This window comes from Oncorhynchus nerka, unplaced genomic scaffold (genome assembly GCF_034236695.1).
Source record: "Oncorhynchus nerka isolate Pitt River unplaced genomic scaffold, Oner_Uvic_2.0 unplaced_scaffold_2528, whole genome shotgun sequence".
NCBI lineage: Eukaryota > Metazoa > Chordata > Actinopteri > Salmoniformes > Salmonidae > Oncorhynchus > Oncorhynchus nerka.
In genome coordinates this window covers 1,555-15,523 of record NW_027038769.1, presented here as the reverse complement: position 1 = coordinate 15,523, position 13,969 = coordinate 1,555, and the positions used below count along the sequence as shown (strand labels likewise).

Sequence of the window (13,969 nt, the reverse complement as noted above, 5' to 3'; positions counted from 1 at the left end):
GATGTTTCTAAAATTGATTGGAGTCCACCTTTAGGTAAATTCAGTAGATTGGACATGATAGACAAGGTACACACCTGTCTATCAAGAAAATTAACCTTAATGTAATTGAGCAATCAGGGAAAATGCCTTGGTGGTCAGAGTTCATCTGTGGAGAAGGAAGACCTTCAGAGGACCTTCCATCTCTGTAGCACTCCACCAATCAGATCTTTATGGTAGAGTGGCCAGACGGAAGCCACTCCTCAGTAAAAAGGCACATGACTGCCTGCTTGCAGTTTTGCCAAAAAGGCACCTAAAGACTCTCAGACCAGAAGACTTTCAAGATGCTCTGGTCACAGTGAAACCAAAGATTGAAGTCTTTGGCTTGAATGCCCAGCGTCACGTCTGGAGAAACAGCACCATCCCAATGGTGATGCATGGTAGTGGCAGTATCATGCTGTAGGGATGTTTTCAGCTGCAAAGACTTGGAGACTAGTCAGGATCGATGGAAAGATGAACGGCAGCAAAGTACAAAGAGATCCTTGTTGAAAAACCTCCATGACCTCAGACTGGGCCGATGGTTCTCCTTCCAACAGGACAACAATCTAAACACACGGCCAGGACAATGCAGGCGTGGCTTCGGGACAAGTCTCTGAATGTCCTTAGTGGCCCAGCCAGAACCCGGACTTGCAATCGAACATCTCTGGAGAGACCCAGAAAATAGCTGTGACGACGCTCCCCATCAGTACAGACAGGCAGGATTACCTTTTAATTAATACATTTTTATTTAACCTTAAATTAACTAGGCAAGTCAGTTTGGAACACCCCATTCTTATTTAAAATGACGGCTTACCCCGGCCAAACCTAACCCGGACGACACTGGGCATTGTGCAGCCCTGTGAGTCTCCCACTCACGACCAGTTGTGATACAACCTGGAATCAAACCAGGGTCTGGTGACACCTCTGCTGGAGATGCAGTGTCTTGACCACTCTCGCCACTCAGGATATCTGCAGAGAAGATAGTGAAACTCCCCAGATACGGGTGTGCCAAGCTTGTGGCGTCGTACCGGAGAAGACTCGAGGCTGTAATCGCTGCCAAAGGTGCTTTCAACAAAGTACTGAGTATAGGGCCTGAATACTTATGTAATTATGATATTTCAGTTTTTATTGATAAAAACCTTTTTTAATCTTGTCATTATGGGGTATTGTTTCCAGCATCATCTAATGTGGTATATTAGCTACTAACAGTACTGTCTATCATCCAGCATCATCTAATGTGTGGTATATTGGCCTACTGTACAGTACTGTCTGCTATCCAGCATCATCTAATGTATGGTATATTAGCCTACTGTACAGTACTGTCTGTATCCAGCATCATCTAATGTGTGGTATATTAGCCTACTGTACATTTTTTGTCTGTATCAGATAAATCAATGTGTATTATGTTAGCCTACAGAGCGTTACTGTCTGTCTGTATCCAGAATAATCCAATGTGTATTATGTTTAGCCTACAGTACGTTACTGTCTGTCTGTATCAGAATAATCCAATGTGTATTATATTTAGCCTACAGAACGTTACTGTCTGTCTGTATCCAGAATAATCCAATGTGTATTATGTTAGCCTACAGTGCATTCTGTCTGTATCCAGAATAATCCAATGTGTATTATATTTAGCCTACAGAACTGTCTGTCTGTCTGTACCAGAATAATCCAATGTGTATTATGTTAGCCTACAGACGTTACTGTCTGTCTGTATCCAGAATAATCCAATGTGTATTATGTTAGCCTACAGAACTGTCTGTCTGTATCCAGAATAATCCAATGTGTATTATGTTAGCCTGCACAGCGTTACTGTCTGTCTGTATCAGAATAATCCAATGTGTATTATGTTGGCCTACAGTACGTTACTGTCTGTCTGTATCCAGAATAATCAATGTGTATTATGTTGGCCTACAGTACGTTACTGTCTGTCTGTATCCAGAATAATCCAATGTGTATTATATTTAGCCTACAGAGCGTTACTGTCTGTCTGTATCAGAATAATCCAATGTGTATTATGTTAGCCTGCAGACGTTACTGTCTGTCTGTATCCAGAATAATCCAATGTGTATTATGTTGTACAGAACTGTCTGTCTGTATCCCAGAATAAGTAATAATGTATTATATTTAGCCTACAGTACGTTACTGTCTGTCTGTATCCCAGAATAATCCAATGTGTATTATGTTAGCCTACAGTACGTTACTGTCTGTCTGTATCCAGAATAATCCAATGTGTGTGTGTTATGTTGGCCTACAGTCGTTACTGTCTATGTCAGAATAATCCAATGTGTGTGTGTTAAGCCTACAGAGCGTTACTGTGTCTGTCTGTATCCAGAATAATCCAATGTGTATTATGTTAGCCTACAGTACGTTACTGTCTGTCTGTATCCAGAATAATCCAATGTGTATTATGTTAGCCTACAGAACTGTCTGTCTGTCTGTATCCAGAATAATCTAATGTGTATTATGTTAGCCTACAGAACTGTCTGTCTGTATCCAGAATAATCCAATGTGTATTATGTTAGCCTACAGAACTGTCTGTCTGTATCCAGAATAATCCAATGTGTATTATGTTAGCCTACAGAACGTTACTGTCTGTTGTATCCAGAATAATCAATGTGTATTATGTTAGCCTGCAGAACACATCATGCTGTGATCAGCATCATCTAATGTGGTATGTTGGCCTACTAGACGTTACTGTCTGTCTGTATCCAGAATAATCCAATGTGTATTATGTTAGCCTACAGAACTGTCTGTCTGTATCCAGCATCATCCAATGTGTATTATGTTAGCCTACAGTACGTTACTGTCTGTTGTATCCAGAATAATCCAATGTGTATTATGTTAGCCTACAGAACGTTACTGTCTGTCTGTATCCAGAATAATCTAATGTGTATTATGTTAGCCTACAGTACGTTACTGTCTGTCTGTCTGTATCAGAATAATCCAATGTGTATTATGTTAGCCTAAGACTGTCTAATCCAGAATAATCCAATGTGTATTATGTTAGCCTACAAGCATTTTTGTCTGTCTGTATCAGAATAATCTAATGTGTATTATGTTGGCCTACAGAACTGTAAATGCATATCCCAGAATGATCAGTGTATAACTATATTTAGCCTACAGTACGTTACTGTCTGTCTGTATCCCAGAATAATCCAATGTGTATTATGTTAGCCTACAAACGTTACTGTCTGTCTGTATCCCAGAATAATCCAATGTGTATTATGTTTGCCTACAGAACGTTACCGTCTGTATCCAGAATAATCCAAATGAATTATGTTTTCCAAGCCTACAGAGCACATCTGTGTATCCAGGTAATCTAATGTAACATTATGTTGGCCTACAGAACTGTCTGTCTGTATCCCAGCATCATCTAATGTGTATTATGTGCAGCCTACAGGAAGCATTTACTGTCTGTATCCAGAAGATAATCCAATGTGTATTATGTTAGCCTACAGAACTGTCTGTCTGTATCCCAGAATCAATCAATGTGTATTATGTTAGCCTACAGAACTGTCTGTCTATCCAGAATAATCCAATGTGTATTATGTTAGCCTACAGAACTGTCTGTCTGTATCCAGAATAATCTAATGTGTATTATATTTAGCCTACAGACTGTCTGTCTGTATCCAGAATAATCAATGTGTATTATTTAGCCTACAGAACTGTCTGTCTGTATCCAGAATAATCAATGTGTGTTATGTTAGCCTACAGAACTGTCTGTCTGTATCCAGAATAATCCAATGTGTATTATGTTAGCCTACAGAACTGTCTGTCTGTATCCAGAATAATCTAATGTGTATATTATGTTAGCCTACAGTGGTTACTGTCTGTTGTATCAGAATAATCTAATGTGTATTATGTTAGCCCTACAGAACTGTCTGTCTGTATCCAGAATAATCCAATGTGTATTATGTTAGTTTTTAGAGCGTTACTGTCTGTTGTATCAAGATAATCAATGTATTATGTTAGCCTACAGAACTGTCTGTCTGTATCCAGCATCATCTAATGTGTATTATGTTAGCCTACAGTACGTTACTGTCTGTCTGTATCCAGAATAATCCAATGTGTATTATGTTAGCCTACAGAACGTTACTGTCTGTCTGTATCCAGAATAATCTAATGTGTATTATGTTAGCCTACAGTACGTTACTGTCTGTCTGTATCCAGATTAATCCAATGTGTATTATGTTAGCCTACAGAACGTTACTGTCTGTTGTATCCAGAATAATCTAATGTGTATTATGTTAGCCTACAGAACGTTACTGTCTGTCTGTATCCAGAATAATCTAATGTGTATTATGTTAGCCTACAGAACTGTCTGTCTGTATCCAGAATAATCTAATGTGTATTATGTTAGCCTACAGAACTGTCTGTCTGTATCCAGAATAATCCAATGTGTATTATGTTAGCCTACAGTACGTTACTGTCTGTCTGTCTGTATCCAGAATAATCTAATGTGTATTATGTTAGCCTACAGAACTGTCTGTCTGTATCCAGAATAATCCAATGTGTATTATGTTAGCCTACAGTACGTTACTGTCTGTCTGTATCCAGAATAATCCAATGTGTATTATGTTAGCCTACAGAACGTTACTGTCTGTCTGTATCCAGAATAATCCAATGTGTATTATGTTTGCCTACAGAACGTTACTGTCTGTATCCAGAATAATCCAATGTGAATTATGTTAGCCTACAGAACTGTCTGTCTGTATCCAGATAATCTAGCATGTGTATTATATTTAGCCTACAGAACTGTCTGTCTGTATCAGCATCATCTAATGTGTATTATGTTAGCCTACAGGGCATTACTGTCTGTATGTCAGAGATAATCCAATGTGTATTATGTTAGCCTACAGAACTGTCTGTCTGTATCCAGAATAATCCAATATATGTGTATTGGCCTACAGAACTGTCTGTCTATGCTAGAATAATCTAATGTGTATTATGTTAGCCTACAGAACTGTCTGTCTGTATCCAGAATAATCTAATGTGTATTATGTTGGCCACAGAACTGTCTGTCTGTATCCAGAATAATCCAATGTGTATTATGTTGGCCTAGAACTGTCTGTCTGTATCCAGATAATCCAATGTGTATTATGTTAGCCTACATAACTGTCTGTCTGTATCCCAGAATAATCCAATGTGTATTATGTTAGCCTACAGAACTGTCTGTCTGTATCCAGAATAATCTAATGTGTATTATGTTATTTCTGACAGCGTTGCTGTCTGTTATATCAGAATAATCTAATGTGTATTATGTTAGCCTAGGAGCTATCTGTTGTATCCAGAATAATCAATGTGTATTATGTTAGCCTACAGAACTGTCTGTCTGTATCCAGAATAATCCAATGTGTATTATATTTAGCCTACAGAACTGTCTGTCTGTATCCAGAATAATCCAATGTGTATTATGTTGGCCCAGCAGTACGTTACTGTCTGACATGTCCAGAATAATCCATATTATGTTAGCCTACAGACGTTACTGTCTGTCTGTATCCAGAATAATCCCAATGTGTATTATGTTAGCCTACAGAACTGTCTGTTGTATCCAGAATAATCCAATGTATTATGTTAGCCTACAGAACTGTCATCTGTATCCAGAATAATCCAATGTGTATTATGTTAGCCTACAGAACGTTACTGTCTATTTGTATCCAGAATAATCAATGTGTATTATGTTAGCCTACAGAACTGTCTGTCTGTCCAGAATAATCTAATTATGTATTATGTTATTCACAGAGCGTTGCTGTCTGTCTGTATCCAGAATAATCAATGTGTATTATGTTGCCGAAGACTGTCTGTCTGCATCCAGAATAATCCAGTGTGTATTATGTTAGCCTACAGAACTGTCTGTCTGTATCCAGAATAATCTAATGTGTATTATGTTGGCCTACAGTACGTTACTGTCTGTTGTATCCAGAATAATCTAATGTGTATTATGTTAGCCTACAGTACGTTACTGTCTGTTGTATCAGAATAATCTAATGTGTATTATGTTAGCCTACAGTACGATTACTGTCTATTGTATCCAGAATAATCCAATGTGTATTATGTTAGCCTACAGACGTTACTGTCTGTTTGTATCCAGAATAATCCAATGTGTATTATGTTAGCCTACAGAACTGTCTGTCTGTATCCAGAATAATCCAATGTGTATTATGTTAGCCTACAGAACGTTACTGTCTGTATCCAGAATAATCCAATGTGTATTATGTTAGCCTACAGAACGTTACTGTCCAGAATAATCCAATGTGTATTATGTTAGCCTACAGTAACTGTCTGTCTGTATCCAGAATAATCCAATGTGTATTATGTTAGCCTACAGACGTTACTGTCTACTCCAGAATAATCCAATGTGTATTATGTTGGCCTACAGAACTGTCTGTCTGTCCAGAATAATCCAATGTGTATTATGTTAGCCTACAGAACTGTCTGTCTGTATCCAGAATAATCCAATGTGTATTATGTTAGCCTACAGAACTGTCTGTCTGTATCCAGAATAATCTAATGTCTGTGTATTATGTTAGCCTACAGTACGTTACTGTCTGTTGTATCCAGAATAATCTAATGTGTATTATGTTAGCCTACAGTACGTTACTGTCTGTTGTATCCAGAATAATCTAATGTGTATTATGTTAGCCTACAGTACGTTACTGTCTGTTGTATCCAGAATAATCCAATGTGTATTATGTTAGCCTACAGTACGTTACTGTCTGTTGTATCCAGAATAATCCAATGTGTATTATGTTAGCCTACAGAACTGCTGTCTGTATCCAGAATAATCCAATGTGTATTATGTTAGCCTGTACTGTCTGTATCCAGAATAATCCAATGTGTATTATGTTAGCCTACAGAACGTTACTGTCTGTATCCAGAATAATCCAATGTGTATTATGTTAGCCTACAGAACTGTCTGTTGTATCCAGAATAATCCCATGTGTATTATGTTAGCCTACAGAACTGTCTGTTGTATCCAGAATAATCCAATGTGTATTATGTTAGCCTACAGTACGTTACTGTCTGTTGTATCAGAATAATCCAATGTGTATTATTTAGCCTACAGTGCGTTACTGTCTATTTGTATCCAGAATAATCCAATGTATTATGTTAGCCTACAGTACGTTACTGTCTGTATCCAGAATAATCCAATGTATTATGTTAGCCTACAGAACTGTCTGTTGTATCCAGAATAATCCAATGTGTATTATGTTAGCCTACAGAACTGTCTGTCTGTTATCCAGAATAATCAATGTGTATTATGTTAGCCTACAGAACTGTCTGTTGTATCCAGAATAATCCAATGTGTGTATTATGTTAGCCTACAGTACGTTACTGTCTGTTGTATAGAATAATCCAATGTGTATTATGTTGGCCTACAGTGCGTTACTGTCTGTATCCAGAATAATCCAATGTGTATTATGTTAGCCTACAGAACTGTCTGTTGTATCCAGAATAATCAATGTGTATTATGTTAGCCTACATTTGTATCCAGAATTACTGTCTGTATCCAGAATAATCAATGTGTATTATGTTAGCCTACAGACGTTACTGTCTGTTTGTATCCAGAATAATCCAATGTGTATTATGTTGGCCTACAGAACTGTCTGTTGTATCAGAATAATCAATGTGTATTATGTTAGCCTGCAGAGCGAACTGTCTGTTCATATCAGAATAATCCAATGTGTATGTTAGCCTACAGAACGTTACTGTCTGTCTGTATCCAGAATAATCCCAATGTGTATTATGTTAGCCTACAGAGCGTTACTGTCTATTTTATCCAGAATAATCCAATGTGTATTATGTTAGCCTACAGAGAGCGTTACTGTCTGTCTGTATCCAGAATAATCAATGTGTATTATGTTGTACAGAGCGTTACTGTCTGTATCCCAGAATAATCAAGCATTATGTTGGCCTACAGAAACGTTACTGTCTATAATACCATCCCAGAATAATCAATGTGTATTATGTTAGCCTACAACGAACTGTCTGTCTGTATCCAGAATAATCCAATGTGTATTATGTTAGCCTACAGTACGTTACTGTCTGTCTGTATCAGAATAATCCAATGTGTATTATGTTAGCCTACAGAGCGTTACTGTCTGTATCCAGAATAATCAATGTGTATTATGTTATACCTACAGAACGTTACTGTCTGTCTGTATCCAGAATAATCCAATGTATATGTATTATGTTAGCCTACAGAACTGTCTGTCTGTATCCAGAATAATCCAATGTGTATTATATTTGGCCTGCAGTACGTTACTGTCTGTCTGTATCCAGAATAATCCAATGTGTATTATGTTAGCCTACAGAACTGTCTGTCTGTATCCAGAATAATCCAATGTGTATTATGTTAGCCTACAGAACGTTACTGTCTGTCTGTATCCAGAATAATCCAATGTGTATTATGTTAGCCTAGAACTGTCTGTCTGTATCCAGAATAATCCCAATGTGTATTATGTTAGCCTACAGAGCGTTACTGTCTATTGTATCCAGAATAATCAATGTGTATTATGTTGTACAAGTCACGTTACTATACCTTGTCCAGAATAATCCAATGTGTATTATGTTAGCCTACAGAACGTTACTGTCTGTTGTATCCAGCATTTTTATTATTATTATTACGTGTGTTGTATTAGCCTACAGTAGAGTAATGTCTGTATCCAGCATCATCTAATGTGTATTATGTTAGCCTACAGTAGAGTAATGTCTGTATCCAGCATCATCTAATGTGTATTATGTTAGCCTACAGTAGAGTAATGTCTGTATCCAGCATCATCTAATTTAAGTTTTGTTAGCCTACAGAATAATCTAGAATAATCTAATATGTGTTATTGAGGTTATGACAGTAGGTCAGTGTGTTATTGAGGTCATGATAGTAGGTCAGTGTGTTATAGAGGTCATGATAGTAGGTCAGTGTGTTATTGAGGTCATGATAGTAGGTCAGTGTGTTATTGAGGTCATGATAGTAGGTCAGTGTGTTATTGAGGTCATGACAGTAGGTCAATGTGTTGTTGAGGTCATGATAGTAGGTCAGTGTGTTATTGAGGTCATGATAGTAGGTCAGTGTGTTATTGAGGTCATGATAGTAGGTCAGTGTGTTATTGAGGTCATGATAGTAGGTCAGTGAGGTCATGATAGTAGGTCAGTGTGTTATTGAGGTCATGACAGTAGGTCAGTGTGTTATTGAGGTCATGATAGTAGGTCAGTGTGTTATTGAGGTCATGATAGTAGGTCAGTGTGTTATTGAGGTCATGATAGTAGGTCAGTGTGTTATTGAGGTCATGACAGTAGGTCAGTGTGTTATAGAGGTCATGACAGTAGGTCAGTGTGTTATTGAGGTCATGATAGTAGGTCAGTGTGTTATTGAGGTCATGATAGTAGGTCAGTGTGTTATTGAGGTCATGACAGTAGGTCAGTGTGTTATAGAGGTCATGATAGTAGGTCAGTGTGTTATTGAGGTCATGATAGTAGGTCAGTGTGTTATTGAGGTCATGATAGTAGGTCAGTGTGTTATTGAGGTCATGATAGTAGGTCAGTGAGGTCATGATAGTAGGTCAGTGTGTTATTGAGGTCATGACAGTAGGTCAGTGAGGTCATGATAGTAGGTCAGTGTGTTATTGAGGTCATGACAGTAGGTCAGTGAGGTCATGACAGTAGGTCAGTGTGTTATTGAGGTCATGATAGTAGGTCAGTGAGGTCATGATAGTAGGTCAGTGTGTTATTGAGGTCATGATAGTAGGTCAGTGTGTTATTGAGGTCATGACAGTAGGTCAGTGTGTTATTGAGGTCATGATAGTAGGTCAGTGTGTTATTGAGGTCATGATAGTAGGTCGGTGTGTTATTGAGGTCATGACAGTAGGTCAGTGAGGTCATGATAGTAGGTCAGTGTGTTATTGAGGTCATGATAGTAGGTCAGTGTGTTGTTGAGGTCATGATAGTAGGTCAGTGTGTTATTGAGGTCATGATAGTAGGTCAGTGTGTTGTTGAGGTCATGACAGTAGGTCAGTGTGTTATTGAGGTCATGACAGTAGGTCAGTGTGTTATTGAGGTCATGATAGTAGGTCAGTGTGATATTGAGGTCATGATAGTAGGTCAGTGTGTTATTGAGGTCATGACAGTAGGTCAGTGTGTTGTTGAGGTCATGATAGTAGGTCAGTGTGTTATTGAGGTCATGATAGTAGGTCAGTGTGTTATTGAGGTCATGACAGTAGGTCAGTGTGTTATTGAGGTCATGATAGTAGGTCAGTGTGTTATTGAGGTCATGATAGTAGGTCAGTGTGTTATTGAGGTCATGATAGTAGGTCAGTGTGTTATTGAGGTCATGACAGTAGGTCAGTGAGGTCATGATAGTAGGTCAGTGTGTTATAGAGGTCATGATAGTAGGTCAGTGTGTTGTTGAGGTCATGACAGTAGGTCAGTGTGTTATAGAGGTCATGATAGTAGGTCAGTGTGTTGTTGAGGTCATGATAGTAGGTCAGTGAGGTCATGATAGTAGGTCAGTGTGTTATTGAGGTCATGACAGTAGGTCAGTGTGTTATTGAGGTCATGATAGTAGGTCAGTGTGTTATTGAGGTCATGACAGTAGGTCAGTGTGTTATTGAGGTCATGACAGTAGGTCAGTGTGTTATTGAGGTCATGATAGTAGGTCAGTGTGTTATTGAGGTCATGATAGTAGGTCAGTGTGTTGTTCCTTAACATGTTTTCTGTCGGTTCTGTCTCTGTTTTGCAGTACCTTCCACATAAGAATATGAAAAGGCTCCTTGGAAAGGTCTATATTCTGATTTTATGGCAGAGATCCTGACCATGCAAAAAACACTGCCCACACACACCCTGACCACAGCACAGTGCCTCTCTGCGGCTACAGACATCACTCTCCCTGGACGTCTGTCTGTGGAGATGTCAGCTGAACCAGGAACAGACTGGCTTCGTTCTCACTATGACCCTGGATCTCTTCAGTTTGGTTGTCCTCTCTTAGACACAACCACATTCTCTTTGGCCTCCTGTGTTTCCTCTTCATTAGCCTTACTTGTTTTTCCTCTGTTTGGTTTGAGGATGTCGTTTAGTTTTGTTGTTGATGTTTATATGTCGTAGTAATATTATTACTACAGCCTCTGATGCAACGATGCTTTGTATGTTTTCTTAAAGCGACAGAGAAAGGGAAGGTGAAATGGGAACCTTTATAAACTGTTCCTCCCCACTCAAACCCAGACCAGCCCTGGAGGAGTACAAGCAGATCCACAGAAACATTCCCCTTGTGCCTCAGATCTCCATACTCAGGTCTCCTTAATGAACGGATGAGGACCATCTACAGCCCTGAGAGGTCAGGACCTGGAACATGCCTGGTTGAAACCTGCCTTGGTGTACATTATACAAGACCAGATGACAAAGAGAGAGCACAGACAGAGAGCACAGACAGACAGGACAGAGAGAGAGGACAGACAGAGAGGACAGACAGACAGGACAGACAGACAGGACAGACAGACAGACAGGACAGACAGAGAGGACAGCACTGCATCACCAAGGTCACACAGACAGACGGACAGAGTTTTATGACAGCAATGCACTATTTACTCATCACACGTATAAAACATAATATTCTGTTTCTCCTGTTGTTAGTGAATTGTTGGGTCATTTCTAAGTCTTGTCCAAAATGGCAACCTAGTCCCTTAATAGTGCACTACTTTTGACCCGGGCCAGTAGTGCACTATCTAGTGAAGAGGGTGCCGTTTGGAACTCCCTCCTGCTCTTGATGAATTTCTCCGGACATTTCTATGTTCTGTTGTTGCTATAATTAATGATGATATCACACCTGACTGTTCTCTAGTTCTCATGAAGACATGTACCCATCTCTACTATCTCTACCATAGCCTCAGACATCTCTACTGCTACCAGTCTCTTACCCCTCTCCTCAGGGGACCCTCAGACATCGCTACTGCTACCAGTCTCTTACCCCTCTCCTCTGGGGACCCTCAGACATCTCTACTGCTTCCAGTCTGTTACCCCTCTCCTCTGGGGACCCTCAGACATCTCTACTGCTACCAGTCTCTTACCCCTCTCCTCAGGGGACCCTCAGACATCTCGACTGCTACCAGTCTCTTACCCCTCTCCTCAGGGGACCCTCAGACATCTCTACTGCTACCAGTCTCTTACCCCTCTCCTCTGGGGACCCTCAGACAATTCACAATGTTGATATAGCCCTGACGTAGCTCACCTGATTCACCTATAAGGGCCTGATTATTAATTGACAAGTTGAATCAGGTGTGCTAGCTGGTATAGGTAAAATGCATTGAATGTCTGGGGGTCCAAGAGAAGAGGTTTGGAACAGCTGGGGGTCCTGAGGAGAGGTTTGGAACAGCTGGGGGTCCTGAGGAGAGGTTTGGAACAGCTGGGGGTCCTGAGGAGAGGTTTGGAACAGCTGGGGGTCCTGAGGAGAGGTTTGGAACAGCTAGTTGTCCTGAGAAGAGGTTTGGAACAGCTGGGGGTCCTGAGGAGAGGTTTGGAACAGCTGGGGGTCCTGAGAAGAGGTTTGGAACAGCTGGGGGTCCTGAGGAGAGGTTTGGAACAGCTGGGGGTCTCAGAGGATAGGTTTGGAACAGCTGGGGGTCCTGAGGAGAGGTTTGGAACAGCTGGGGGTCTCAGAGGAGAGGTTTGGAACAGCTAGGGGTCCCGAGGAGAGGTTTGGAACAGCTGGGGGTCCTGAGGAGAGGTTTGGAACAGCTGGGGGTCCTGAGGAGAGGTTTGGAACAGCTGGGGGTCCTGAGGAGAGGTTTGGAACAGCTAGTTGTCCTGAGAAGAGGTTTGGAACAGCTGGGGGTCCCGAGGAGAGGTTTGGAACAGCTGGGGGTCCAAGAGAAGAGGTTTGGAACAGCTAGTTGTCCTGAGAAGAGGTTTGGAACAGCTGGGGGTCCTGAGGAGAGGTTTGGAACAGCTGGGGGTCTCAGAGGATAGGTTTGGAACAGCTGGGGGTCCTGAGGAGAGGTTTGGAACAGCTGGGGGTCCAGAGGAGAGGTTTGGAACAGCTAGTTGTCCTGAGGAGAGGTTTGGAACAGATGGGGGTCCAGAGGAGAGGTTTGGAACAGCTGGGGGTCTCAGAGGAGAGGTTTGGAACAGCTGGGGGTCTCGAGGAGAGGTATGGAACAGCTGGGGATCTCAGAGGATAGGTTTGGAACAGCTAGGGGTCCAGAGGAGAGGTTTGGAACAGCTGGGGGTCCCAGAGGAGAGGTTTGGAACAGCTGGGGGTCTCAGAGGAGAGGTTTGGAACAGCTAGTTTTCCTGAGAAGAGGTTTGGAACAGCTAGTTGTCCTGATGAGAGGTTTGGAACAGCTAGTTTTCCTGAGAAGAGGTTTGGAACAGCTAGTTGTCCTGATGAGAGGTTTGGAACAGCTAGTTTTCCTGAGAAGAGGTTTGAAATAGCTAGTTGTCCTGAGGGGAGGTTTGGAACAGCTGGGGGTCCAGAGGAGAGGTTTGGAACAGCTGGGGGTCCAGAGGAGAGGTTTGGAACAGCTGGGGGTCCAGAGGAGAGGTTTGGAACAGCTGGGGGTCTCAGAGGAGAGGTTTGGAACAGCTGGGGGTCCTGAGGAGAGGTTTGGAACAGCTGGGGGTCCAGAGGAGAGGTTTGGAACCGCTGGGGGTCTCAGAGGAGAGGTTTGGAACAGCTGGGGGTCTCAGAGGAGAGGTATGGAACAGCTGGGGATCTCAGAGGAGAGGTATGGAACAGCTGGGGGTCTCAGAGGAGAGGTTTGGAACAGCTGGGGGTCTCAGAGGAGAGGTTTGGAACAGCTGGGGGTCTCAGAGGATAGGTTTGGAACAGCTAGGGGTCCAGAGGAGAGGTTTGGAACAGCTGGGGGTCCCAGAGGAGAAGTTTGGAACAGCTGGGGGTCTCAGAGGAGAGGTTTGGAACAGCTAGTTTTCCTGAGAAGAGGTTTGGAACAGCTGGGGGTCCCAG

General features: G+C 41.2%; 1 protein-coding gene across 1 annotated transcript in view; it reads left to right on the top strand.

The window, feature by feature from the left end:
* Window positions 1-13,124, top strand: part of LOC115127814 (calcium and integrin-binding family member 2) — a 35,239-nt gene extending 22,115 nt beyond the window's left edge. Inside the window, exon 4 of the mRNA XM_065014592.1 lies at window positions 10,754-13,124. Coding sequence (XP_064870664.1) covers window positions 10,754-10,775 — 22 coding nt within the window. The 3' untranslated portion in view covers window positions 10,776-13,124. The remainder of the gene's footprint in view (window positions 1-10,753) is intronic.
* The last annotated feature ends 845 nt before the right edge of the window (window positions 13,125-13,969 follow it).